General features: G+C 45.1%; 1 protein-coding gene across 17 annotated transcripts in view; it reads right to left on the bottom strand.

Annotated features, from left to right (window-relative positions):
- ZNF618 (zinc finger protein 618) overlaps positions 1–24,901 on the bottom strand; it is a 197,185-nt gene extending 172,284 nt beyond the window's left edge. For 6 of the 17 annotated variants that reach the window (XM_042914252.1, XM_042914257.1, XM_042914254.1 and 3 more), the window contains exons 1-2: positions 24,755–24,901; positions 23,213–23,387 (exon numbers count right to left, since the gene is read on the bottom strand). In XM_042914252.1, the coding sequence (XP_042770186.1) occupies positions 23,213–23,266 (54 nt within the window). In that variant the 5' untranslated portion in view covers positions 23,267–23,387; positions 24,755–24,901. Of the gene's footprint in view, positions 1–5,494; positions 5,580–23,212; positions 23,388–24,754 lie in introns of those variants that run through there. The other 11 variants (XM_042914265.1, XM_042914268.1, XM_042914258.1 and 8 more) reach the window with 4 other exon arrangements.
- Between the last annotated feature and the right edge of the window lie 263 nt (positions 24,902–25,164).

The following is a 25,164-nucleotide window of genomic DNA, read 5'->3' as shown; positions in this document are numbered from 1 at the left end:
GGCCCACATTTGTGGCTCAAATTGTATTTCTACTGGACAGTGCTAGTCTGACACATGTTAAAAGATGAGAAGACAAAGACAGCAAATTCTGGAGTTTCTAGGAAGCGCATACACAGAAAGATACTCCCAGAGTCCGATTAAAATTTAAGTACGGCACCAACACAAAGTCTGTAGTTCCAGAAACATTCTTCTGGCAATCTGAAGTAAACGTGCGGAATAAAAGTAAGTGTGGCTGCTCTCCCCCGCACCAAGCCAGGTATGCCGCACTTCTTGAAAGTCTCCTTTCCGGGGGCGCCTGGGTGGCTCAGTTGGTTAAGCAGCCGACTTCGGCTCAGGTCATGATCTTATAGCTTGTGAGTTCGAGCCCCGCGTCGGGCTCTGTGATGGCAGCTCGGAGCCTGGAGCCTGCTTCAGATTCTGTGTCTCCCTCTCTCTCTGGCCCTCCCCTGTTCATGCTCTGTCTCTCTCTGTCTCAAAAATAAAACATTAGGGGCGCCTGGGTGGCGCAGTCGGTTAAGCGTCCGACTTCAGCCAGGTCACAATCTCGCGGTCCGTGAGTTCGAGCCCCGCGTCAGGCTCTGGGCTGATGGCTCGGAGCCTGCAGCCTGTTTCCGATTCTGTGTCTCCCTCTCTCTCTGCCCCTCCCCCGTTCATGCTCTGTCTCTCTCTGTCCCAAAAATAAATAAAAAAACGTTGAAAAAAAAAATTTTTTTTTAAATAAAAAAATAAAACATTAAAAAAAAATTAAAAAAAAAAAAAAAAAAGAAAGTCTCCTTTCCGGCAAGAGAACGTGCCAGAGATGCTGCCTTCACCCTGGCACCCGTCTTTCCAGGCTTCTCCAGGGCCAACAGGCTGGAGTGTGTGCCCGACCACCAGGCAGCTGAGACTTCTTCACGGGGCAGGGGGAGCGTAAGGCAGGCTCAGCCAGGGGACAAACCACACACCTACTCCATAGATCTACTCCACAGGGTTCAGGTTAAGTCAACTGGGATGGTAAGTTAGGAAAGCGTTAAGTGGGGAAGTGCGGGCTGTGTGCAGCGTATCCAGACAGATCTGCAACACTGGTCCAGTACCTTGCTGACTCCTTTAACTGTGACTCACAGTTGGGAAATTACACACACAGGTGCACACGCCTATCGGCAAATACAAATCAAACCAAGTTTCGCGAGACCACGCTTACCTTCCACATCGCACTCTGCCTCTGCTATTTTGTGTCCTCCTGTACTCGCTTCCATTCTTTTCTCTAGGTTTATGCCAATCGCGAGCCACTAATTTCACGGTCATGCTTTACAACCTAGCCTGGGTGTGGTGGATAACAAGCGTACTCTTCACTCTGTGATGGACGCTGCACCCCTCTCTCCAGAATACGTGCATCCAGATGTGACCCTCAGGATCCTTCTCAACACAGTGATCCAGGCAGCTACAGCCAATCACTGAAGTCAGAATCAGAGATGAAATCTATTTTTGATTATTCTTGTTCTGATCCAAAACTCTCAAAAACTGAGGCTCAGGAGGAAAAAGTGATTTGTCCAAGGTCATATGGCGAGACCTTGGGTGAGCCATGGCACCTGTGGACCCACAAAGCCACTTCACTTTACATCACCAGGGAGGAGACACAACTGACACAAAACATTACGAGAACGTGGAAAAAATTTAAATTTTCACCATGACCGTGAAAAGTCAGCTTATACATCCACTAAAACACGGCAGGGAAGTTCTTATCACCCCACCAAGAAGAAGACATGAGGATTCTGAGGTCAGAGGAAGCAACGTGCCAAGAGCTGAGTCAAAGGTTGGGGGAAAATCTGTATGTGACAATGGAAGAGTTTTGAAACTCTGTTTCTCAAATGAAACAAACCATTGGCTGTTTATTTTCTAGAACCAGAGAGAGGTCAGCCTTCCACTGACCAGCCATCTTTGTTGCTTTTCTTCTGCAAAAGCAAGAGCCCTTGTTCAAGTTCACCTCTGTGCAGGGCTGAAAGTATAAGCAAACCCTTTTTCCTAGCTTGGTCCAAAGTCAAGCTATAAAGCAGGCCCTTGAAATTTCAAACCTTATTAGAAGGAAAAAAAAAAAAAAAAAAAAAAAACCTCCTTAGGCAGAAAAGCAAAACATTAAGTAATAAGAGTCTCTACTGTGAAACAGTATAAATGATCTTTCACCAAAATAACTCAGCCCATCATCAAATTACCACCCCTCAAGTCCAATTTGCCAGATTTTTTGCCCAATATTACAAGAGAGTTTGGTGAACAGACATAGGCTAATAAAAATTAACTCATATATCCATTCTGGTCACACTTCCATCTAAAATAGGAGGTGAGAGAGGCAAGGCCTAGGTCAGATCTCAGTCCTGGGAGACGCCAATAGAAACAAAAGAGAACTGACCCCGCCCCCAACAGTACCATCATGCACCTCTATTTCCTTTACAACAAACATGATCAGAATAACCAATTTTTTTAAAAAAGGAAAAAACAAGTCTACAAAACAGAAATGATTTTCAAGTCCTCACCAGGGGTTCCCCTTAAGCCATAGACAACACGTCGAAATTTCAGCAGAATGGAATTGAAAATCTGAGTTGTGTGTCAGGAGACCCAGAACACACAAAGGACGTGCTGCAATATTTTTATTCCTTGCACCAGAAAGAACCTGTTATCTACAACCCTGACTTTTTCTCAGATGCCCAGTAGGGGTGCCCACCTACCCCTCCCAGCCTGGGGTATAGCTCCCCTCCAACACTTGCTGAACTCAGGCCTACTGTCTCATGAGGCCTCCAAAGCCCTCGGAAATTATAAATTCTTTGACCGTCCTAGGCATCGGCCTAAATAATTCAACAGGAAAAAAAAATTTTTTTAATTATGCTACTTAAAAAAAAAAAAAAAAAAAAAAAAAGCTCATTCCAAATATGTCAGAATGTGGCCAGTCAGCCCTGAAGGATTTCGTTACTAAAAAAATAAAATCTCCTAAATGCAATGGCGATGATGGGAAGTGTCGAACCTCTGCCGCTGTCAAATCTATTTCACAGAATTCACATCCCCTCAGAAATTTGAATCTCCACAAAACGGGGTAGGAATGCATGAACTGGGGCCACCATTTTTTCCAAGACCAGCTGGTGGCTGGCGAAAGGGACACAGGGTTTCCTGTCCTAGCCCTGTGTGACCCACCATCAGCCCCCAAGCAAGGTCCCACCAAGATTCCCCCCCCCCCACTTTGGAGAGAAAAATTAAAACTTTTTTTTTTTTATTCAAAATCCCCAGCAAGTTCAACCAGATACTAAACCATCACAAATAACCCTTCAACTTTGGGTGGGTACCTTATTTCCATCTGTTAAATTTTAATTCAGTCAATATTTGTCTTCTAAAAAAAAATTTTTTTTGTTTTTGTTTTCCCCTTCGTGTGATTTCATTTTAAGGCCACAAAACTACATCAAATACTGTTTGCATTTGCGTTCCCATGTTCCAACATGTTCCAAAGGCAAGTACGTTTGGGTTTAGCTTTTGTGTGTATTTTTTATTTTTTTTTGCCTTTAAAAAAAATTAAATTTTGCAGCTAGAATCAGCTGAATTGGTGTTTTACTCCATTTTTTTCAGCAAACTTAAGTGTTCCACTAGAAAAGATGGATAAGAATCAGAATTTTGATCTCCTCTCTGTCCTTCCCTTCTTAAGTCAGTAAAATTTGTGTTTTTAAAATCACAACCCCCCCCCCCAAAAAAATGATCAAAGCTAATGGATTTTCTTTTCCCCTTTGAAAGTAATCAAATTTGTGAAAAATACCAAATGCTAATAAACTACCAACCCCACATCACAATCAAAGAGGCCTAAAACCAATCTGGATTTTTTTTTTAAATAATAAATTTTTCAAATTGGAAGAGTAAGCAAGCACAGAGAAGGGAAAATTCTCTCCTACCAAGGATTCTTCAACCCTTGTCTTTATCAATTGATTCAGTTGCATGTCATAAAAAATGAGCTTCTGTGAATCCACTGTTAGTTTTTTCATAATAATGTTAATTATGCATATCTTATTTTAATGGCGGTCTCTCCTACAAATCTGTGGGCTACTCAATTTGTATAATGTGATGAATTTACATTTTTTTTCCCCACTGAATATTGCTGAAAAAGGTTCCTGACATTTTCTGGATAAAACAACAACAAAAAACGAAATGCCTAGACCTTTCAGGAAACAAAATCAGAAAATAGTCTTAATTATTCCATCAAAACAAAAAACAACCAAAAAAAAAAACAACAACAACAACACAAAACCCAACAAATCAGGGAAAAAAGACAGGATTTCACTAACTTTTCCAGTTTCTGTTTTTCTTTAGAACCTTGGGATTTAAATGCAGTAAAACGTAAATGCGAAATTAAAAAAAAAAAAAAAAAAAAAACTACAATTTTTGGGTGTGTCCAAAGCCAACATTTTAGGGTCTATTTTCTCTTTGAAATCCTTCCCCCTCGAAAACAGAAAAACTTTACATATTACCAAATGGTGAAATTAGTCTTTTCTGCCCGCTGGGCTAAACAAGTTCCAAATTACAATGAAGTACAATTTCTAATTGCTTCATAAAGCCAATTCTCCCAGTTTTCTCTAAACTCAACAATTTCCCTCCTTTCCTCATTCCAATTAGTTTTTTTCTCAAACTAAAAGGAGTTGGAAAGCCAAAATGACTTCAGTTTTAGGAGGCTTTCTCCTTTCTCCCCCTCAAAAACTGAATTCATTCAAATTCCAGCTTAATTTTCATTTACATATTATCTGGATTTGGCTTCAGAAATAAAAATTGTCTCCATGCTCCCAGAAAGATCAAAGTGAAAATTTTCACCCCAAAAAAGAAAAAAAAAGAATCCTTTCCCCCTCCGCTGCCTTAGAGTGCAAACTTTTGAAAAAATAAGAAATAAAAAATATTTCTTTTCAATTTTAATTTCTTTTTTTTATTTACAAAATAGTATCCTCTAGGTGGCGTCGTTTTAATGGGAAAAAACTACCGTTTGAAGAAAAATTAGAAAAAAAAATTGAGAAAGGGAAATATGGCCTAAAAAAAAAAGACTGTTGCAAAGATGGGGTGCCAGAGGGGAAAGACCTCCCGGGGGGGTCATCAGGGACCCCGAACGCAGAGGGGGTCAGGGGGAAATTGCAAATTTGGGGGGGAGGGGGGAGAGCTGGAAGGGGTTGCATTTTTGCAAAATGTGAATTGTCCAAACTGAAATGGCTGCTCTGTTCTCTCGCCGCTTTGTTTTCTGGGCTCCGGTCCGAGCCCGGGGCTGGAGGGGGCGCTGGGTGGGGGCCCGAAGAGACCCCCGCGTCACCCCCAGCCTCCTCACGCCCCGCGGCGTCCGGGGGGGGCCTCCCCAGACCCCGACCCCCTGGTTTGCGCCCACAAAAAGCCCGCAAACGTGCCCAGGCACTTTGCATTTTGCAAATCTTGCAATGAAGTGGCGCAGCGCCCCGGGCCCCGGCCCCCCGGGGTCCCCCGCGCGGTGCATGCCCCCGGCCCCCCGTCGTACCTGCGGAGCCGCCGCGCCGCCCGGCTGGTTCATGGGTCCGTGCGGGAGGAGGCGGCCCCGGCGCGTCCTGCTCCTCCCGGGCCGGGCTGCTGGTGCGCGCACAATGCCGCCGCCGCCGCCGCCGCCGCCGCCGCCGCCGCCGCCGCTCCCTCCTCCGCCCGCCCCGCTCAGGCCGGGGGGGCGGGGGCGCTGGGGGCGCGCGGGGGGGGGCGCCCGGCCCGAGCCCCCACCCCCGACCCGCACCGGCCGCCGCCGCCGCCGCCGCAACCGAGCCGCCCCTCGCGGGGCCGCCGCCGCCCCCCGCCGCCCTGCCCGCCCCCGGGCCGGCCTCGCCGCGCGGCCCGCGAGCTCCGGGCCTCGGCCTCGGCCTCCGCGCCGCCGGCCTCCGCGCCGTACACAAAGCCGGCCGGCCCCCGGGCGCGCCGCTCCGGCCCGCCCGCCAGCCTCCCGGCCGCGGCGCCGCCGCCCCCCAAACTTTCCCGCGCCGCGCCCTGCCCTCCCCGCGCCCCCCGCGTCCGCCCCCCGGCGCCCCTCTGCCCGCCCCCGGCTCGCCAGCCCCTCGCAAAGGTCATGTTCGCGGTTGAAAAAAAGTTTGGGGAGCCGCCTCTTGACGGAACACAAGGGGTTAATGGGAACTCTTCTGCTCCCCCCACCCACCCCCCAAAAATCAGATTGATTTTTTAAATAAAGTTTGAAGAGCTGGCCTTATGGAAGAATCGCGAGGCTCGGCGGGGATGCTCTTCTTGCCCCTGCCTGCCCCCCCCCCCCAAAACCCTCTAATGTCATTTAAAAATAAAAGTTTGAAGAACTGGCCCTGGGTCAGACAAGAGAGGTTAAGGGGACTCTTTCTAGCCCCCCAATCAGATGGATTTTAAAAATAAATATTTGAGGAGCTGCTTTTATGTGAAATGCGGGATGAAGAGAATTATTTCTGTCTACCTTTGTCAACATCTTTTTAAAGAACAGATTTATTTTAAAAATAAAAGTTTGAGGGAACTGGCCCTGGGTGAGACACTAGGGTTAAAGGTTAAGGGGGGCTAGCCCCCCTCCCATATACCCTACTCAAGTTGATTTTAAGAAGAAAAATTGGAGAAACTCTATATGAAATCGATGGTGAACAAGAATGTTTCTGTTCAACACTCTAAAATACCAGATTTTTTTTTTTTTTAATTTGAGGAACTGCCTCCTTATGACTTGGGAAGGTCTAAAGGGGATTTTTTTCTCACCCTCCCCCCAAAAAAATCTGATTTTTTTTTCATTAAAAGTATGAAGGACCTAGCCCATAACAAGACAAGGATTACTGGATCCACCCTACATCTTCCACAGATGATTGATTTTTTACAATAAAAATTGAAGATTTTACATATATGAGATAAGAGAAATCTTTCTTTATGCCTCTTAAGAGAAAAATATATAAGGATACTTTTTAAAACATACAAGCACTGGAAATTAAGAGAAAACAGGTGTCTTTTCTCTGTCCCTACCTTAAAAGATCAAAAAAGTTTTTCTAATGTTTAAAGACTTGAATCGATAGGAAATAGGAGGAGTTACAGAATTTTTTTTCCCTGCACCCCCAAAGCTATTATTTTTTGAATGTCAGGAAACTAAGGAACTATATAGGAAGACGCTTTCTCTCCCTGAAGAAGGAAAATATGGAAATGTAACCCTACAGAGGAGGCAGAGAATTAAGAGACGCAACCCTTCCCCAGACCAAATACACAGATGAAGTTAAAAGGGATCTTCCAACCGTCCTCTCCTCCATGAAAAGTTGGAGTCATTAAAAATAAAAAGTGGCCATTTCCCTCCCAGCCAGCCTGGCAAGTATCTTCCTGGCAGAGATTTGCCATCCTCTGCCAAGGCTGCTGTAGGGCAGACACTGAGGGGGGCAGGGCAGCCTGTGAAGTTTGGCAGAACTGGGCTCCCATGAGCCCTGGACATATGTGATGGCCAGGCAGCCCCCTGCCCGCCTGCCCCTCATTCGCCATGTGGTTGAGGCCTTGCTACCCAGACAGATGCTCCAGGTTTGATGTGTCTCTGGCTCCATCCCCGTGTGAAGATCTCTGGGCACCTGCCTCAAGCCTAAACTGCCTCCTCTGCCTAGCAGAACCAGGCCAAACTTTAGGCCCTCGAGTAGAAAGGAATGGGACCCAAAGAACATGAAGTGTCAGTCACCACGGCTCAAAGCTCTAGGGTGCCAAAGGAAAAAACAAATTCTGCCCTCTCAATCAGGAAAACATGATGCAATAAGCATTCACTGAGCACCTACTATGTGCCAGTCACGTTGCGCCTAATAAGGCAGACGCACCATCGGGAAGAGGATGGCTTGCAGCTGGTCTTCTCAAACTCAGACAAGCAAATCGCCGGGAGGGCCTGTCGAAACAGATATATTGGGCCCCACTCAAGTTTCTGATTCAATCAGTCGGGAGTGGGAACCAAGAATTTGCATTTCTAACAAGTTCCTAGAGGATGCCAATGCTGTTGGTCTAAGGACTGCGTTTTTTAAACTCTGGCAAAGTGGTACCAACAGAGAAATGCACAAGTGCAGGAGAAAGAAGGGCTCAAACCAGCCAGGCTGGCGGGGAGGATGGAGGGGGTCAGCAAAGATTCCAGGAGAAATTAACACCCTGCTGGAAGGGTGGGTAGAAGCATCCTTCCTCTCCGGATCTTAATCAGATGGCATTGTCTCTTTAGGTCAAGGATTCTTAAATCCTTGGATAGCTTTGGGGATCCATAACTAAGCAATTTTATGTATTAAGCACATTTATGTCTTTATGTGCTTTGGGGGGGACAAAATCTCTGTTCTTCACCAATTTCTCAAAAGTGTGAGTGACCCCAACCTTGAATGATCTGCAAACCTAGAATGATTTCCAGGTAGAAATGCCTGGAAAATCCTCATGGGTCTTTCTCAGCCTTCTCCTTCTGGAATCAGTGCAAGCCCTTTCTGTTTCTCTACTACCCCCAGACCACAGGAACTGGGCTTCCTCTCCCATTAGCACATCCAGACAGAGAGCCCATAGTGCACTGAACACCACCTAGAGAGGCATATCCTCAACCGGGGTACCAGGTCTGGAGGGGCTGCCCCTTCTTCACTCTGTCTCTGCTGGGCCATGAAGGGTATACTAAGAACGCGAAGATTGAGCCTGATGCCTTCCTGACAAAACCCAGTTTCTAAATGAACACACAGTTTTCCCAAACCTTAGTGGAAACTACATGGTCACCAAGAGCTCTGATTTCTCCTTGCTCTGAAGGTTAATTAAGGGTAGACTCACCACACACAAGCAGTGATGGAACAGGTGCCATGATATCACAGAGAAGGAATGGCATGAACATTGGTCATAGCTGCTGAAAAACAGACACATACATTAGTTGGCAACAGTCCAGTGGGATCTCCAAAGGCTTACCCATCCTTAAGGGTCCGTCATTCAATTAAAATCATGTGTTCCTCAATTTCTGAACACTTCTGACCCCATCCATGCCCAGCCCACTTCCTCCAGAATCAGCATTGCCACACCAACACCTATACAGCATAATTATTAAAAGCCCAGGCTGTGGAGTCAACTGCCTGAATTCTGAGCCAGGCTCTGGCCCTCACATGCTACATGATCTTGAGCAGACAACTCAGCCTCTCCTGGCTTCCAATTCCCCATCCTTCAAATGGTGTTGACAACAGTACCTGCCTCATGGGGGCGCTCTGAGGATGAAATGAGATGAGACATGTAAAGTCTTTAGAAAGTGCCTGGTATAAAGACAGCACCCCATACGCTTCTGACATTAGAATCACACAGACATGCTTCCCACTTGTGCCACCAACCAGCTCTGTGGTCCTGGGCTCGTGGCTTCATCTCTAAATCTTAGTTTCCGGCTCTATAAAATGGGGGTCCCCAAACTTAAACCAGTCTTATCAACACTCTTTTAGTTGCAACCAGTAGTAATGAAATAATGCTAAACTTAACAAGGGGGTGGGGGGATTATCTTAATAAGTTAGGAGATAGATCATGGTACCCAAGGGCAGGAAATGAAATAAAGCCCGAAAAGGATTGGAGCCAGGAATTAACTCAAAAGTCATCAGGGACTGGGCTTGCTTTCTCCCCCACTCTGGGCCACAGATCTCTCATCCCTAATCCTTTCCCTCTGTCTCTCTCTCTCCCTCCCCTCCTCTCTCCAGGTGGGTACTTGTGGCTTCTCGGAGCCCACAGTCAAAATGGCCACCCCACAGTCAACTAGGTGCCAATAGGTGCTGACTGGTATCTCTGCTCCAGCCCAAATTCTCAGGACAGAGAATGCGATTGGCTCAGACACGACCAGGAACCAAGCATCTATGCCCAAAAGGAGCAGGCTCACATAATGCCCATAAACTTCTGGGACCCATCCCTGAGGGAAGAGTGTGTGGAGGGTGGGCAGACCCCTCGAATGTTGATCTTCTCAGAGGGCTGTGAGGATTTGCTGAGATCGGGAGTGTAACGGTGCCCAGCTCAGGGTCCAACAGGCAGAGACACTCAGAAAGTACGCTTCCTCCTGCTGGAGTCTGGAGACATTTGGGAAAACCAGGGGTTGAGGATAGTGAGATTTTGTCAGGTGTCAAGTTTTTGTTATGAGCAGCTGAGGGGAACAAGGAAACGGGAATTTTCCCAGACATGACCTTTGGGTCCCAAACAGAACCTGATGCTTGACTAAAATTTTGTGGATAGATTTTGGTGGAAAAGATGATTTTAGAGTGAAACAGTAGGTTCTCAAGTGCGTAGAACAGAAGGAAGGCAGGGACTTCACAAAATGGTGTCTTCTTCCCCAAAGCCTAAACAATGAAGGAAGTGCTCTTTTGTAACAGCCCAGCCAGGGAGACCCGGGCTCCCTGAGTCTCTACTCTACTCAGTGGGAGAGAACCACACAATCCAGTCGTATAAAATCTCTTAGCAATGTATCAAACCAGATGGTAGCCTTATCTTACTTGAACCGCTACTTCTCTGGAACGGGCAAGGAAGGTACAATCAACCCCATTTTATTTTCTTAAATTTTATTTATTTTTTAAGTATGCTTCATGCTCAGCTCGGAGCCCATTGCAGGGCTTGAATTCAAGACCCTGAGATCAAGACCTGAGCGGAGATCAAGAGTCGGACACTTGGGGCACCTGGGTGGCTCAGTCGGTTAAGTGTCCAACTTTGGCTCAGGTCATGATATCATGGTTTGTGAGTTCGAACCCCACATTGGGCTCTGTGTTGACAGCTCAGAGCCTGGAGCTTGCTTCGGATTCTGTGTCTCCCTCTCTCTCTGCTCTCCCCCACTCGCCCTCTGTGTGTTTGTCTGTCTCTCTCAAAAATAAATAAACACTAAAAAAAAAAAAAAAAACCAACAACAAAAAAAAAACCAGTCAGATACTTAACCAACTGAGCCACCCAGGGCCCCACCCCCATTTTAAAGATGAGAAATTTGAGTCTCAAGTCCTTGGCCAAATCAGCCAGTGGCAGACCGGTCTGATTCTCATGCAGTGCTCTCCCCATTGTGCTCCCGCTGCCCTCTTTGGAAGTTTCTGGTGAATGGGATCAAAATCAATGGATTCTTTTTTTTTTTTTTTTAATTTTTTTTTTTAACATTTATTTATTTTTGAGACAGGGAGAGATAGCATGAACAGGGGAGGGTCAGAGAGAGATGGAGACACAGAATCCGAAGCAGGCTCCAGGCTCTGAGCTGTCAGCACAGAGCCCGACGCGGGGCTTGAACTCACGGACCGTGAGATCATGACCTGAGCCGAAGTCGGCTGCCCAACCGACTGAGCCACCCAGGCGCCCCAAAAATCAATGGATTCTTTAAGTCATCTTGCCTCGGCTCTGGAATTTTCCTCTCTTCCTTCCTTTCATACCTCTCTCACCCATCCCTCAAGTTGAGAAGCTGTGGCAACGATCTACTTTCTCAAGAGAGGTCCTTGCAAACCATGGTGAAGCCTCCGGAGAGGTGGGTATTTGAGGCCTTCAACATCTCCCAGGGTGGTGAGTCCAGGAGGGAAAGTCAGAAAGAAGGAGGACCCGGGACAGGAGACCAGTGAATCAAAAGAAAGAGAGATCATGCTGATGGCTCAGACCAAGAATCAGAATCGGGGCCAAATATGAGTGTTCTGACCCTGGATTCAATACCAAATGTTTATTATGTATCTACCATGTCCCGGCATGTTTCATACACCTGTTCCACGAGCCTGCCCTTCCACAAAGCCTAGAGGTAGTCTAGCATCCTAGGGAAGATCTAGCCTCATCCCTGCAGTTAGACCTGTAGGAATCCCTGCCCTACACTCACCAGATTGTGACCTTCGCCACCATAAAAGCTTCAGTTTCTTCATCTGCAAAGTGGGTAAAATAAGGTACCTCACATGGAGGATTATTTAAAGGATTAACTCACGTTATGCACTAACCGCATGGTCGTTTTCTTGTTACTTGTCCTAGCCCATTTCCACTCTAACATATATAAGGAAATGCAGGCACAAGGTGGGAGGGAGGGCAGAGTCACCCTACGTGAGCTTATTGGTTATCCAGCCGAGAAGAGAACAAAGTCCGTTTTGGAGGCAGCTGTCCCAAGGCCAACAGGCTATGCCCCCGAATATGGTATCAATCCTGATTTCAGTTTGCTGGATCTCAGAATGGAGAAAGACCCAGCCGGAGGGAAGGAAGGGGGAGGAATGAAGACGGCAGAAGGCGGTTCACCTTGTTTTCTCCTAATGCCAGTTGGGGCCCCCCGAAGGAGGCTTTAATCTGTCCTTTCTGCCATTAGGGGATTAGCGGACAGTGACAGTCAGGCTCTGGACTCAGATCACAGCGGGCTCAAATCCCAGCTCAGTTCCTTTCCAGCCGTGTGAGCCTTGGTGCCTCACACGACTATCTCTGAGCCTCCGTTTCCCTTTCTGGCAAATGGGAATAACAAGAGATACACACACGCTATGAAGATTAGGAGAAAACAATGAATGCCGGCACACGGTAGGTGTCCTAGATGTTAGCGGTGATGACTCATCACGACAAGACCTCAATGGCTTGGATCTGCACAAATGTCCAGTGGGTGGGACGCGTCTGAAGTGACAGCTCAGCACGACACCATTCAGTTCTGCTCCTCAGCTCCGTTAACAGACGAGGAGAGTGAGGCACGGAAGGTAAGTGGAATGTACTTTTACCAGTAAGTGGACAAACGGACGTGATGTACCTCCTGATGTGAGACACCGGGAAGAACCAACAGTGCTTACATCGAATTCCTGCCAAAAATGCATAACCCAAACCTAATCATGAGGAAACGTCGGACAAACCCAGATCAAGGGACATTCTGCAGAACAACTGGCCTGTGTTTTTCAATAATGTCAATGTTCTGAAAGACAAAGAAAGGCTGAGAGACTGTTTCAAATTAAGGGAGCCTACGGAAATATGACAACTAAATGCAAAGAGTGATCTGGAATTGGACCCCAGGGCAGACTGAAAAACATTGCTACAAAGGACATTGTGGGGACAACTGGTGAAATCTGAATATGGTAGGATATTAGAGAGTAATATTTGTGTTAAATTTCTGGGTTGGTAAATGTTCTATGGTTGCATAAGAGGATGTTCTTGCCCTTGGGAAGTACACAGTTTTGTTGTAAGGGACATGATGTCCACAACTCTCATGGTTCAAGAAAACAAATTTTATATCTATGTATCTATGTATCTTTGTATCTATCATCTATCTACCTTATCTATCTACCATCTATGTGTCTATCGATCTATCTACTATGTGTCTATCGATCTATCTACCATCTATGTGTCTGTCTATCGATCTGTCTACCATCTATGTGTCTATCGATCTGTCTATCTATCTACCATCTATGTGTCCGTCTATCGATCTATCTACCATCTATGTGTCTATCGATCTATCTACCATATATGTCTCTGTCTATCGATCTATCTATCTACCATCTATGTGTCTATTGATCTATCTACCATCCATGTGTCTGTCTATCAATCTATCTACCATCTATGTGTCTATCGATCTATCTACCATCCATGTGTCTGTCTATCGATCTGTCTACCATCTATGTGTCCATCTATCGATCTATCTACCATCCATGTGTCTGTCTATCGATCTATCTACCATCTATGTGTCTATCGATCTATCTACCATCCATGTGTCTATCGATCTGTCTATCTATCTACCATCCATGTGTCTGTCTATGGATCTGTCTACCATCTATGTGTCCGTCTATCGATCTATCTACCATCCATGTGTCTGTCTATCGATCTGTCTATCTATCTACCATCCATGTGTCTGTCTATCGATCTATCTACCATCCATGTGTCTGTCTATCGATCTATCTACCATCTATGTGTCTATCGATCTATCTACCATCTATGTGTCTGTCTATCGATCTATATACCATCTATGTGTCTGTCTATCGATCTATCTACCATCTATGTGTCTGTCTATTGATCTATCTACCATCTATGTGTCTATCGATCTATCTACCATCCATGTGTCTGTCTATTGATCTACCTATCTACCATCCATGTGTCTGTCTATCGATCTACCATCTATGTGTCCGTCTATCGATCTATCTACCATCCATGTGTCTGTCTATCTATCTACCATCTATGTGTCCGTCTATCGATCTATCTACCATCCATGTGTCTGTCTATCGATCTGTCTATCTATCTACCATCCATGTGTCTGTCTATCGATCTATATACCATCTATGTGTCTGTCTATCGATCTGTCTATCTACCATCCATGTGTCTGTCTATCGATCTATCTACCATCTATGTGTCTATCGATCTATCTACCATCCATGTGTCTATCGATCTATCTACCATCTATGTGTCTATCGATCTATCTACCATCCATGTGTCCGTCTATCGATCTATCTACCATCCATGTGTCTGTCTATCGATCTGTCTATCTATCTACCATCCATGTGTCTGTCTATCGATCTATCTACCATCTATGTGTCTATCGATCTATCTACCATCTATGTGTCTGTCTATCGATCTATCTACCATCTATGTGTCTATCGATCTATCTACCATCCATGTGTCTATCGATCTATCTACCATCTATGTGTCTGTCTATCGATCTATCTACCATCCATGTGTCCGTCTATCGATCTATCTACCATCCATGTGTCCGTCTATCGATCTATCTACCATCCATGTGTCTGTCTATCAATCTATCTACCATCTATGTGTCTATCGATCTATCTACCATCTATGTGTCTGTCTATCGATCTAGCTACCATCTATGTGTCTATCGATCTATCTACCATCTATGTGTCTGTCTATCGATCTATCTACCATCCATGTGTCTATCGATCTGTCTATCTATCTACCATCCATGTGTCTATCGATCTATCTATCTACCATCCATGTGTCTGTCTATCGATCTATCTATCTACCATCTATGTGTCTATCGATCTATCTATACCTACATGCAAGTATGTCATATGCCTATGAGATAAAGCACTAACATAGGACCACACATTCACAATTAGTGAATCTGGGTAAAGACAATGTAAGAGTTCTTTGTACAATTCTTGCAACTATTCCATATAACTTTGAGGCTATTTCAAAATAAAAAACTAAGAAAAGTCATACAGCGGGGCACCTGGGTGGCTCAGTCGGTTGAGCGTCCAACTTCGTCTCCGGTCATGATCTCACGGTTCGTGGGTTCGAGGCTGCATCGGGCTCTCTGCTATCAGCTCAGAGACTGCTTCGGATCCTCTGTCTCCCTATCTCTCTGCCCCTCCCCCACTCGCTCTCTCTCTCAAAAATAAACATTTAAAAAAAAAAGAAAGAAAGAAAAGTCATATATCTGAAATGTTTGAAAAAGCCAGAAGCCTACACCGAAATTACTTTCACCAGAATGAACTCTTTTTTCATTGTATATTTGACAACAAAATTTCGCTCATTGATCACTGGTTTGTCCACATCAAAATCTGCCGATTACTTTTTTTCTAACAACATGAGTTTTCTCTTGTGACCATTATTCCTACAGGTCCAATTTTCCCAGGCAAATTTTGTGACCTAAATTTTGTCAGCCAGACATAGGATCTTCCATCAGTTGTTAGTCAATAGCAACTTTTACCACGTGCAGCATCAATCTTGGTCAGTTTTTTTCCCGTTGCTTATTTCTACTAAGTGAAAATTTTTCCAACGTTTGCGATTTTCAGTGTTATCGAAAAGATTTAATTCTGCAAACAGGTTTTTTTCCTCCGAATATTAGTTTTACTCTGTGTGGTTTAGTGGGATTCTCAACCTTGGCTAGGCATCTGATCACCTGCGGGGCTCGTGAACAAGACAGGTTTCCCAGCCTCTAACTCCAGCAACCCCAAGATTCTGAATCAATAGGTCTGGGATGGGACCCAGATATCTGTATTTTTAACTGGCCCCCACCTCCCACGTTTTTAGCAGTCAGTGGCCCATCGCTTTATCGCGGGGCCCCGCTTACCTTGTATTATCGGTAGTCCAATAATTAAACTCTCTGGGCCTGGCTAACCTCATTTCATAATCCCATTACCCTAACTTGACTGTGAGGTTCTTGAGGAGAGGGAACAGGCTGACGGTTTCTGAATGGCCCGCCCAGCCCATTACTTGTCAGGTTAGGCAGCAAAAACATTAACTGAATTATTGCTGCCTCAACCCAAACCTTGAATATCAGCAACAAGAAAAGGAACTCTTTTTCTTACTGTAGTAAATGTATATAACATAAAATTTACCATTTCAACCATTTTTAAGTGTGCAGTTCAGTGACATTAAGTGCATTCTCATTGTTGTGTAACCATCACTCACCGCTGTTCATCTCCAGAATTTCTCATCTTCCCAAACTGCAATTCGGTACCCATTAAACACTCTCTCCCCACCCCTTGACTTTCCCCCAGCCGCAGATGAACCATCACTCAACTTTTGGTCTCTGTAACTTCACAATTCTAGTTACCGCATATAAGTGGCATCATACTGTATTTGTCCTTTTGTGTCTGACTTATGTAGCAGGTGTCAGAACTGCATTTCTTTTTCAGGCTGGATAATATTCCATTGTATGGATGTACCATTCTCTTTTATCTGTTCACAGTTTAGTGGACATTTGGGTGGTTTCTACCTTTGTGCTGTTGTGAATAATGCTGCTATGAACGTGGGTATATCATATATCTGTTCAAGTCCTTGCTTTCATGTCTTCTGGATGTACATCCAGAAGAGGAATCATTATATTGCCACTCTACATGAATTTTTTGAGGAACCATCATAATAGTTTCTACAGCAGCTAACAAGAAACATTTTTAAAGCTGCTTTATTAAAGGTAGAACAATGATTAATCCTTTCTGATGTTTATTCCAAGTCTATTGAGAAACAAAATCCATATATCTAGCTTTAGCAACTGCAAAGGATCATGGGATGCTATATTTCCCCTTTCGTTCTGTGGTAGACTGATTCCAGGAAAAGCCTCAACTCTGCACACCTCTCTGCGCCTATCCCTCTCTGTCATGTGACTTTGCAGTTCTCACCCAAAACCTGAGGTCTATTTTCTGATCCCTTGAGTCTGGATCTGATTACGTGACTTGCTCTGGACAATGGGATGTTAGCAGATTTCACATACGTGGAGGCCTGAAAAGTGTTTAAGAACTGAGTTTGCACTTGTTCTTACACTTTTGCCTTCCCCGTGAGAATATGCCCAAGGTAGCCTGCTGGAAGAATAGGAGAGAACGGTCACCCCATCTGACCACCGAGATGTATGAGTTCCAAGCCTACCACTAGCCACCACCACCTCCCAGAATGTGAGAGAGCTCAGAGGAGATTAGCAGAGTCATCCAGAGTGAACCCCCACCAGCCCACAGGCTCATGAGCTCAATAGATGCATATGGTTTTATATCATGGAGTTTTGGGGCATTTTGTTACACGGCAGTATTGTGGCAACAGGTAACTGATACATCTCCCCTCCTCCTCTGTCAACCTGCTGCAGGTTCTGCATCGTCAAAGGGTGATGAAATGACTGCGTTCCCTGACTTCACAGAACTAACATGAGAGGTAAATGCCAGAATTGGAAGGTCTAGCATGTGACAGTTACAATCTAAAGGCTAATTTCTCTTCGCTCTTGAAGATTACTCTCCTCTAGTTTAATGGGAAAGAAAGCCATAGAGAACATCTCTTCTCCATTGCCCCTCATTCTAGTGATGGGATCTCAATGTTCCTTGGAGAACAAGATTTCTGCCCTGCTTAATCTATGTATTCTGGGTAGAGTTGCTTTATTCAGCTCTGAGTACCATCAACAAATGACCCAGGCCTGGCCAATCAATGTATGCCATCCCCTTGGCCCCGCATTGATTCGGGGATGGTCACACGGTAGACCAAGCCAATGAGATTCAGTCGCAAGAATGTCAAAGCAAAGTTTCCTTTTCCACTGAGATTACTGAGAGGGTATAGGTTAAGTCTAGAGGAACTGACGAATAGCATGCGGAAAAAGCTTGCCTAAATATAGCTAACACAGAGAAAAGCAAAATCCAGAGATGGGAAAAAAACAGAGCCTGATGACACAGTTAGAACCCCTAGATCCAGCCATGCCTGAAGCTGTCTTCCTTTGAATTTTTGGTTACATGAGTCAATAATATTCTTGTTTTGTTTTGTTAATTTGAGAATGGACTCTGTCCCTTGTCACTGAAAAAAAAAAAAAAAAAAGATTTTTCTTGCATTTCTCCTGGATCACCTCCCTGACTTCATTGATCCCGATCACCATGGGCTCCTCCACGGTGCTCTTAGCCCCACTGCTGTGAAGAGCCACTGGGCTTATCACTGCTGGTCACCACCTGAGACTCCAGGAAAAGTCTACCCAGTAGAGTGATATTTCTTCCAAACAGGCTCCAGGAGCAGGGAGAATTAAGGCAGGTCTGGGCTGACCTGGCATCCTCCTTTGCCCTGAACAGCTCTGATTTATGCCTGTTGCCCCAGCATGATTACTAATAGCACTCCCTTGCTGTTGATAGTGTCATCGTTTGGATAATAAATTATAGGGTTCCCTTTAGCAGGTCACACTCCTTTTTTATTGTGCCGTGCCTTTATTCTCCACTGCCCCCCACATAAAGCTGAACAGTAGTTTCAGACTTTACCCAAAGCTTGAAATAATAGCACAGGAGGTGTGGCAGAATCCAAAGATGGCTACAATATCTGCCATCCCGGTGCTCTTCTACAATGTGACCTCGCCTCTCCCCTTCACGAGCTGCAATCCTAATTCTCCTCCCGTTGGATTTGGGCTTGTGACTGCTTCATCTAGTAGATCACGGTAGAAGTGATGTCGAGTCGCTGCTTAGACTGAAGCACAGAAGACAGAGTAGCTTCCGTCTTCTTCATGAGATCGCTTCTACTTGGAGCCCTGAGCCATCGCGTAAGTAGTCCAGCTTCCTTGGGACTGCCACGTTGCGAAGAAACTAAGCCACACTGAGAGGCCACGCATAGCCACTCTAGTAGGCGGCCTGGCAGACAGACTCGAAGATGGCACCCGCCCCTTGGTGTTCGCACCCTTGCATAATCCCTCCCCCTGGAGTAAGGGGGAGACTTGCTTCTAATCGGAATACCGATTAGGGGATGGGCTCCAGAAATGGTTTTGTTACAGAAGACTGTAGCTTCTGTCTGTCTGGAGGACTCTCCACCTTGCTGGCTTCCATGAGGCACGTTGCCGCGTTAGGGAATTTCATGTGGCAAAAAACTGAGGGCAGCCTTCAGCCAACAGCCTTCAGCCAACAGCCACTTAGGAACCTTAGCCCTCAGTCCAACAACCCAGAAAGAATGGAGTCCTGCCAACAGCCTTGCGAGTGAACTTGAAAGTGGATCCTTCCCCAGTTGAGCCTTCACTGAGACGCCAGCCCTCGCTCGCAGCCTCACGAGAGACGCCAAAGCAAATCCCTGACCCACAACAATTATGAGATGATAAATGCATGTTGAGAATTGCCTCCCCGTGCGGCAAAGTTTTAATTCCAATAATTTGAAGTGGAAATCCTTCCCAGCCTCTTAAACAGCGGATAGCGTCATTCCTGCGTCCTCTCCTGAAATCTCACATCAAGCACTGCCCCAAGCCTAGTAAGAGCAACTAACTGAGCCGAACATATATTTGCACAATAGAGTTTTCCAAAGGAAATCAGTTTTTTTTCCAGATTTTGGACACCTGTTGAGTGTGCATTCGGTTCTTTAGAAGTCATTATCTGACTGTATGAAACGAGAAACAGCCAGCTATGATCCAAATGTATCCTTCTACCAAAAGACAAAGGTAATCCCTGAAGTCCCCCAGGACTCACTAGCCTGTGGGGATACATGAGGTCACACTTTATTTATTTATTTAACAAATACTTTTCCTAGGGCTCGTAATGAGCTATTCTAAGTGCATTGAAACCATCGGGCCTCCGTGACAACTTGATAAGGTAGATGCTATTTATTATCCTCTCTGTTTTACACATGAGGAAACTGAGGCACGAAGAGGTAAAGTAACTTGCCGAGGAACATAGAGCTTCTAAGCGCATCTGGGCTTCGGGCTCAGGAATCTGACTGCGGAGCCTGTACTTGTATTTACTTTGCTATCCTGAACCTCCCTGAGTCTGATCCCCCACCTGCATGGCGGAAGCATTTGAAACTCCACAGTAAGGTTCCTTCCTTCCTCTGTCAGTTTCCAGAGGCCTTGGGAGGTGGTGCAAGTGGGCTCAGTGTTCCTTTGGATCCTGTCCCAGGAGGGCCAGTCTGCCACTAGCTTAACCTCTCAGCTATCAGTTACCACGACACTACATCACAGATGGCCCACGACTTCAAATAATAAGCATGAATTTAGTACACAAGTCTGACGGTCAGCAGGACGGTTCTGATCTTGGCTGGGCTTGTTCATATGGCTGGTGTTGGCTGCCTCTTATCTGATCTGTGTTGGCCACGGCTGGGACAACCCGGGCCACACGACGCCGGTCTACCCATTTCTCATCCTCCAGCAGGCCAGCCTGGGGCACGTTCATTTGGCAACACCAGGGTAGAAGAGCAGATAAGCCCAAGGGTGCAAGCACATTTCCAGCTTCTGTTTAAATCCCACGCTGAACATCCCGTTGGTCGAAGTAAGTCCTGCCCCGAGTCCAAGCAGGAGAATACGGCACCGATGTGTGGCACAAGGCCTGGGGACAGGGAAGGATAAAGAACTGGTCATTAAGGCAATCAGTGTACCACCCTCGGCACCGATTTTCTTTCTTCTCCAAAAACGTCAGAACAGAATTAAATTTCAAACTAAAAAACCATTTCGATGAAGCTGCCCAAGACTCCATAAATTAAACTTGTGCTCTGAGAGGCGGTGAAGAAGGGATCCAAACCAGGGGCAACGTGCACAAATGGTTTCTTTATGAAGGGAAAACAGCGGCGTTCCTCTGCATCAATAGGAAATGAAACCGAGAATTCAGAACTCAGCCAGGGGGGCCCACATTCTAGTGGCAAAGTGGCAGTCGGCAGGGTAGGCATTGTGCGGGCCTGGTGTCTGAGCACTAATGTGAGCACAAAAGTCACATCAGAGCAGGCCTACAGCAAAATTGACTCAGTTAGCAGCTTCTTAGCATATCAATGTCTTATTTTGTTTCTCAGGCAGAAAGCTCAAATATTGGCTTGCCTGATTCAAAATTGGCCCGTAGGCCACCCCAGTTTTTTCCAAGGGAGTATAAATGAATGTATACTTGATTCCCATTCCTGGAAAGCAGAAGCTGTCATTTTCTGGGCTCACACAGCCTGCACAGAGCCTGGTTATAATTATTTCTCTGAGACACGGAGGAACTCTTGTTAGACAGCCGCACTGGTCTCCAAACCTACCATTCCATGGCCCCTTTCTTCTACTGTAAGAGTGCCCCGGAAATATCAACCTCCCTGAGGTGGCAAAGGTCAAGGTCTGTGGACAAATATCAACTGATGCTGTTTTGGAAACATCCGAGGAGACTCAACGGACAGTAAAGCTTACCAAAAAGAACAGACCTAAAGAGCCTGGCGCATTCCATGTTCCGTTACAGAGACATCAGGACTTTTGCAATGGCCTTAAGATGGGTTTAATGGTGGAAAGCAGATCGTACCCAGCAGGTCCCCCTTCCCAGACTGCAACCCTATGAATCTGTTCTGGATATACTGTTTGCCATAGGCCGGGTGTTTTTCACACATCACCTCAAGTGATTCTTAAAGAGCGGTACACATCCCTATTTTGCAGATGAGGAAACAGAGGCACAAAGCTTCAGTACGTCGCCCAAGTCACACAGAATGTTAGTGTTGAGGCGCTGTGACTTGAGAACCAGCCCTCGTAGACATGACCCTACGAAAGCTGTCATTCAGTACCATTCAGACACCATCAAGCCTGTGCCTTCAAATTAAGAGGGATACAATTTCCAAGTAGTTGATGCAGAGTTTTATGAAAATCCACTTCTAGGTTCTTAACTGCCATATGCATTACTTCCTTGCATGGACAACTTTGGGTCGGGGGCAGGGAGGAGAGGGCACCGAACGGAGGGAAGTTTCCAAATATTGGGGAACGGAAGTTCCCTTGAATAGGACACCACAACCCTTCTCCCATCCATCTCATTAAGAGACAAACTCTAGGGGCACCCGGGTAGCTCAGTCGATCACGCGTCTGACTCTTGGTTTCAGCTCAGGTCATGATCTCACGGTTTCATGAGTTCAAGCCCCGCACTGGGCTCTGCACTGACAGCACGGAGCCTGCTTGGGATCCTCTCTCTCCCTCTTTCTCTGTCCCTCTCCCACTCACACTGTCTCTGTCTCTCTCAAAATAAATAAATAAACTTAAAAAAAAATTTTTTTAAAACAGAGACAAACTTCTATTACTTTTACCTTTTATGTTTAACAATTATAGAAATTTTGATCGACAGTATCCTAAAATTAATCCAGAAACATGCTTATTAACTCATAGTGCCTTATGATCACTGGAAATAGAAGTATTTTTAAATTTCCACCTATAATGATATTTTCGATTTAGAGACTATTCTGAGATGATCTGTATGAGACAAGCAGAAAAATATATCACATTCCTGTAAAATTCTGTGGGGAAGTGGAATGGAAAAAGTGATTTAAAGGAGAAAAAGGAACATTGCAATATTTCTAGCTGTGAGGAGTCTGTTCTTCTATTTTTTTTAATGGATGACAGTGGGTATAAAATCACTACTTTAAACACTAATATTTACAATATGCAGGACATTACATCCTTTACAACTATTTAAAACCGTGAGAACAAATTTTTTATTTATATGATTATGTGAATTTTCAGAATTCTTCTGGAAGTATATGAGGAAGAAAGAAAGAAAGAAAGAAAGAAAGAAAGAAAGAAAGAAAGAAAGAAGAAGGAAAAAAGGAAGGACGGAAGGAAGGAAGGAAGGAGAAGCAAAGTCCTCTGATCTTGCCCAAGATGAGGCATTTGTAATCCAGAGAGTAACAAGGATTTACCCAAGTTCCCACAGAAGAACAGCACCTGAGCTAGGACCAAAAGTAAAGCCTCAGGACCCCCAATACCTCCCCTTTTCCTTATCCATGCTGACTTACTGTGCCATTCAGAGCCCCAGCAGGTCCCAGAACATGAAAGCAATGAAAGGCAGGAAAAGTTGATCAGGTGTCTATTTACAGAGGTGAGGGCAGGGCCAAGGGAAAGCCACAGGGGCTGGCGAAGGACCAAGGACTAGCAAAGGTGCAAAGCCATTTCCACCCCTGGACTGGGGGAGCAAAGAGAAAGAGACCTTACCTGGACCCTGTGAGGCCTGTAGCTGGAGGAGAAGGCTACCAAGGGGAGGAGCATGTCTTAAGCAGAACGGGATCTCGGGCACACCACAGCTAGCAGGGAGAGAGCTGGGGGAACAAATGCAACGATCTCTCTTCTCCTGCATGGCTTTCCTGCTGGATCCTCTCGTTGGTCGAATCTATCAGAAACCAGAGGGCAAAGGAACTGGTTGACACATTTCTTAGAGGTCAACCTCCTAGGCACAGAGCAAAACAGAGGAGGGCAGAGTGTGGGTCTGGAGGGGCAACCAGAAAACATTCACCATGCTTTCCATTTTGAACTTGACATTTGTATTTGAACAAAAAGATTAGGCTTTCCAGTCAAGGTAAGCCGCAGCAAAATAAAGAGATCTGTCCCCAGAAGATTCCAAAAGCCTATATTTATGAGGCAGGAGGAATTTCAGGGACGTTTAGAAGAATTTGTATTTTTCATTTTGTAAATATGATACACAACAGATATCTACTTATTTTAGTAAAATAATTTTTTTGGCATCTCTCTTCATTGGAAACTGATCTTTATTTCTCTAACAATTGCCTTGTTAAATCCCCATTCGTGGATGCTTTCATAGACTGCCATTAGCTCCAACTAAAACCTGGGAGTTGAGGGAAAGTCCCTGAGAAAAGTAATGCAAGTGGACATTTTAAATAGAATTATATCATTAAAGATAACAATGTAAATTATTAACAGTCGTCTATTAAAGACAGAATAATCCCGCTATAATCAGATTGAAAGAATGCATGCAATTGCCATAATCCAAAATGCTATAAATTTAAATCACCTTTCACAGGCAACCTGTAGAAAGAGCAGCGCCATCTAGGGGCAAGGAGCTTCAATGACCTAATGCCCTTTGACCTGTGCTTTTCCCCGTTTTCAAGTAAGGCCATCAAAGGAGGTGTAGTGGAGGGGCGCCTGGGTGGCTCAGCGTCTGTCTGACTCTTGATTTTGGCTCAGGTCGGGCTCAGGTTATGCTCAAGTCATGATCTCACAGTCAGTTCATGAGATTGAGCCCCACATGGAGGTCTGCACTGACAGTGTGGAACCTGCTTGGGTTTCTCTCCTCTCTCTGCCCCTCCCCTGCTCACACACGCATGCGTGCGCGCTCTCTCTCTCTCTCTCTCTCTCTCTCTCTGTCTCAAAATAAATAAACATTTTTTTTTTTTTTTTAAAGAGGGCATGTTGGAGCACCTGGGTGGATCAGTTGGTTAAACACCCACTTCGGCTCAGGTCATGATCTCACTGTTAGGGGGTTTGAGCCCCATGAGATCATGACCTGAGCCAAAGTCGGAGGCTTAACCACCTGAGCCACCCAGGCACCCCTGGATCAGTTAACAGGTTTAAAACTATGGCTACAAATTTAGGGTTTTTGCTACAACTACATAAAGAGATGAAGAAATACATATATTGGAAGAAATGATAGCAGTAAACTCCAAATTTGAGGAAAATATTAACCTAGACATCCTAGAGACTAAATGAACCCCCAGTAGAATAAATACAAAAGATCCATACCTGGACACGTCATAGTCAAACTGCAGAAAGACGAAGACAAAAGAAACATCTTGAAAGTAGTGAGAAAAATGAATTGGCACAGACAGGAAAGCATCAATACCTTCAATTACTGACTTTCCATGTGAAATAATGGAGACTAGAAGGACATATGAAAAGCACTGAAAAAAAAAACAAAAACAAAACTGTCAACCAAGAATGCTATGTTAAACAAAACGATCTTTCAAAAATGAAAGCTAAACAAAGACATTCCCAGATTAAAAAAAAAAAAAAAAAAAAAAACATGGCCAAAAGAATTCATGACTATCAGATTGCCTTACCAGATACTATAAAAAGTTCTTTGGGCCCAAAGGACTTCATACCAGAGGGCAATCTGAATCTACAGGAAGAAATGAAAACTACCAGAAAAGATA

This window comes from Panthera leo, chromosome D4, assembly GCF_018350215.1.
Source record: "Panthera leo isolate Ple1 chromosome D4, P.leo_Ple1_pat1.1, whole genome shotgun sequence".
Lineage (NCBI taxonomy): Eukaryota > Metazoa > Chordata > Mammalia > Carnivora > Felidae > Panthera > Panthera leo.
Note: the sequence above shows the minus strand (reverse complement) of the source record. Positions and strands in the feature narration are given on the sequence as shown.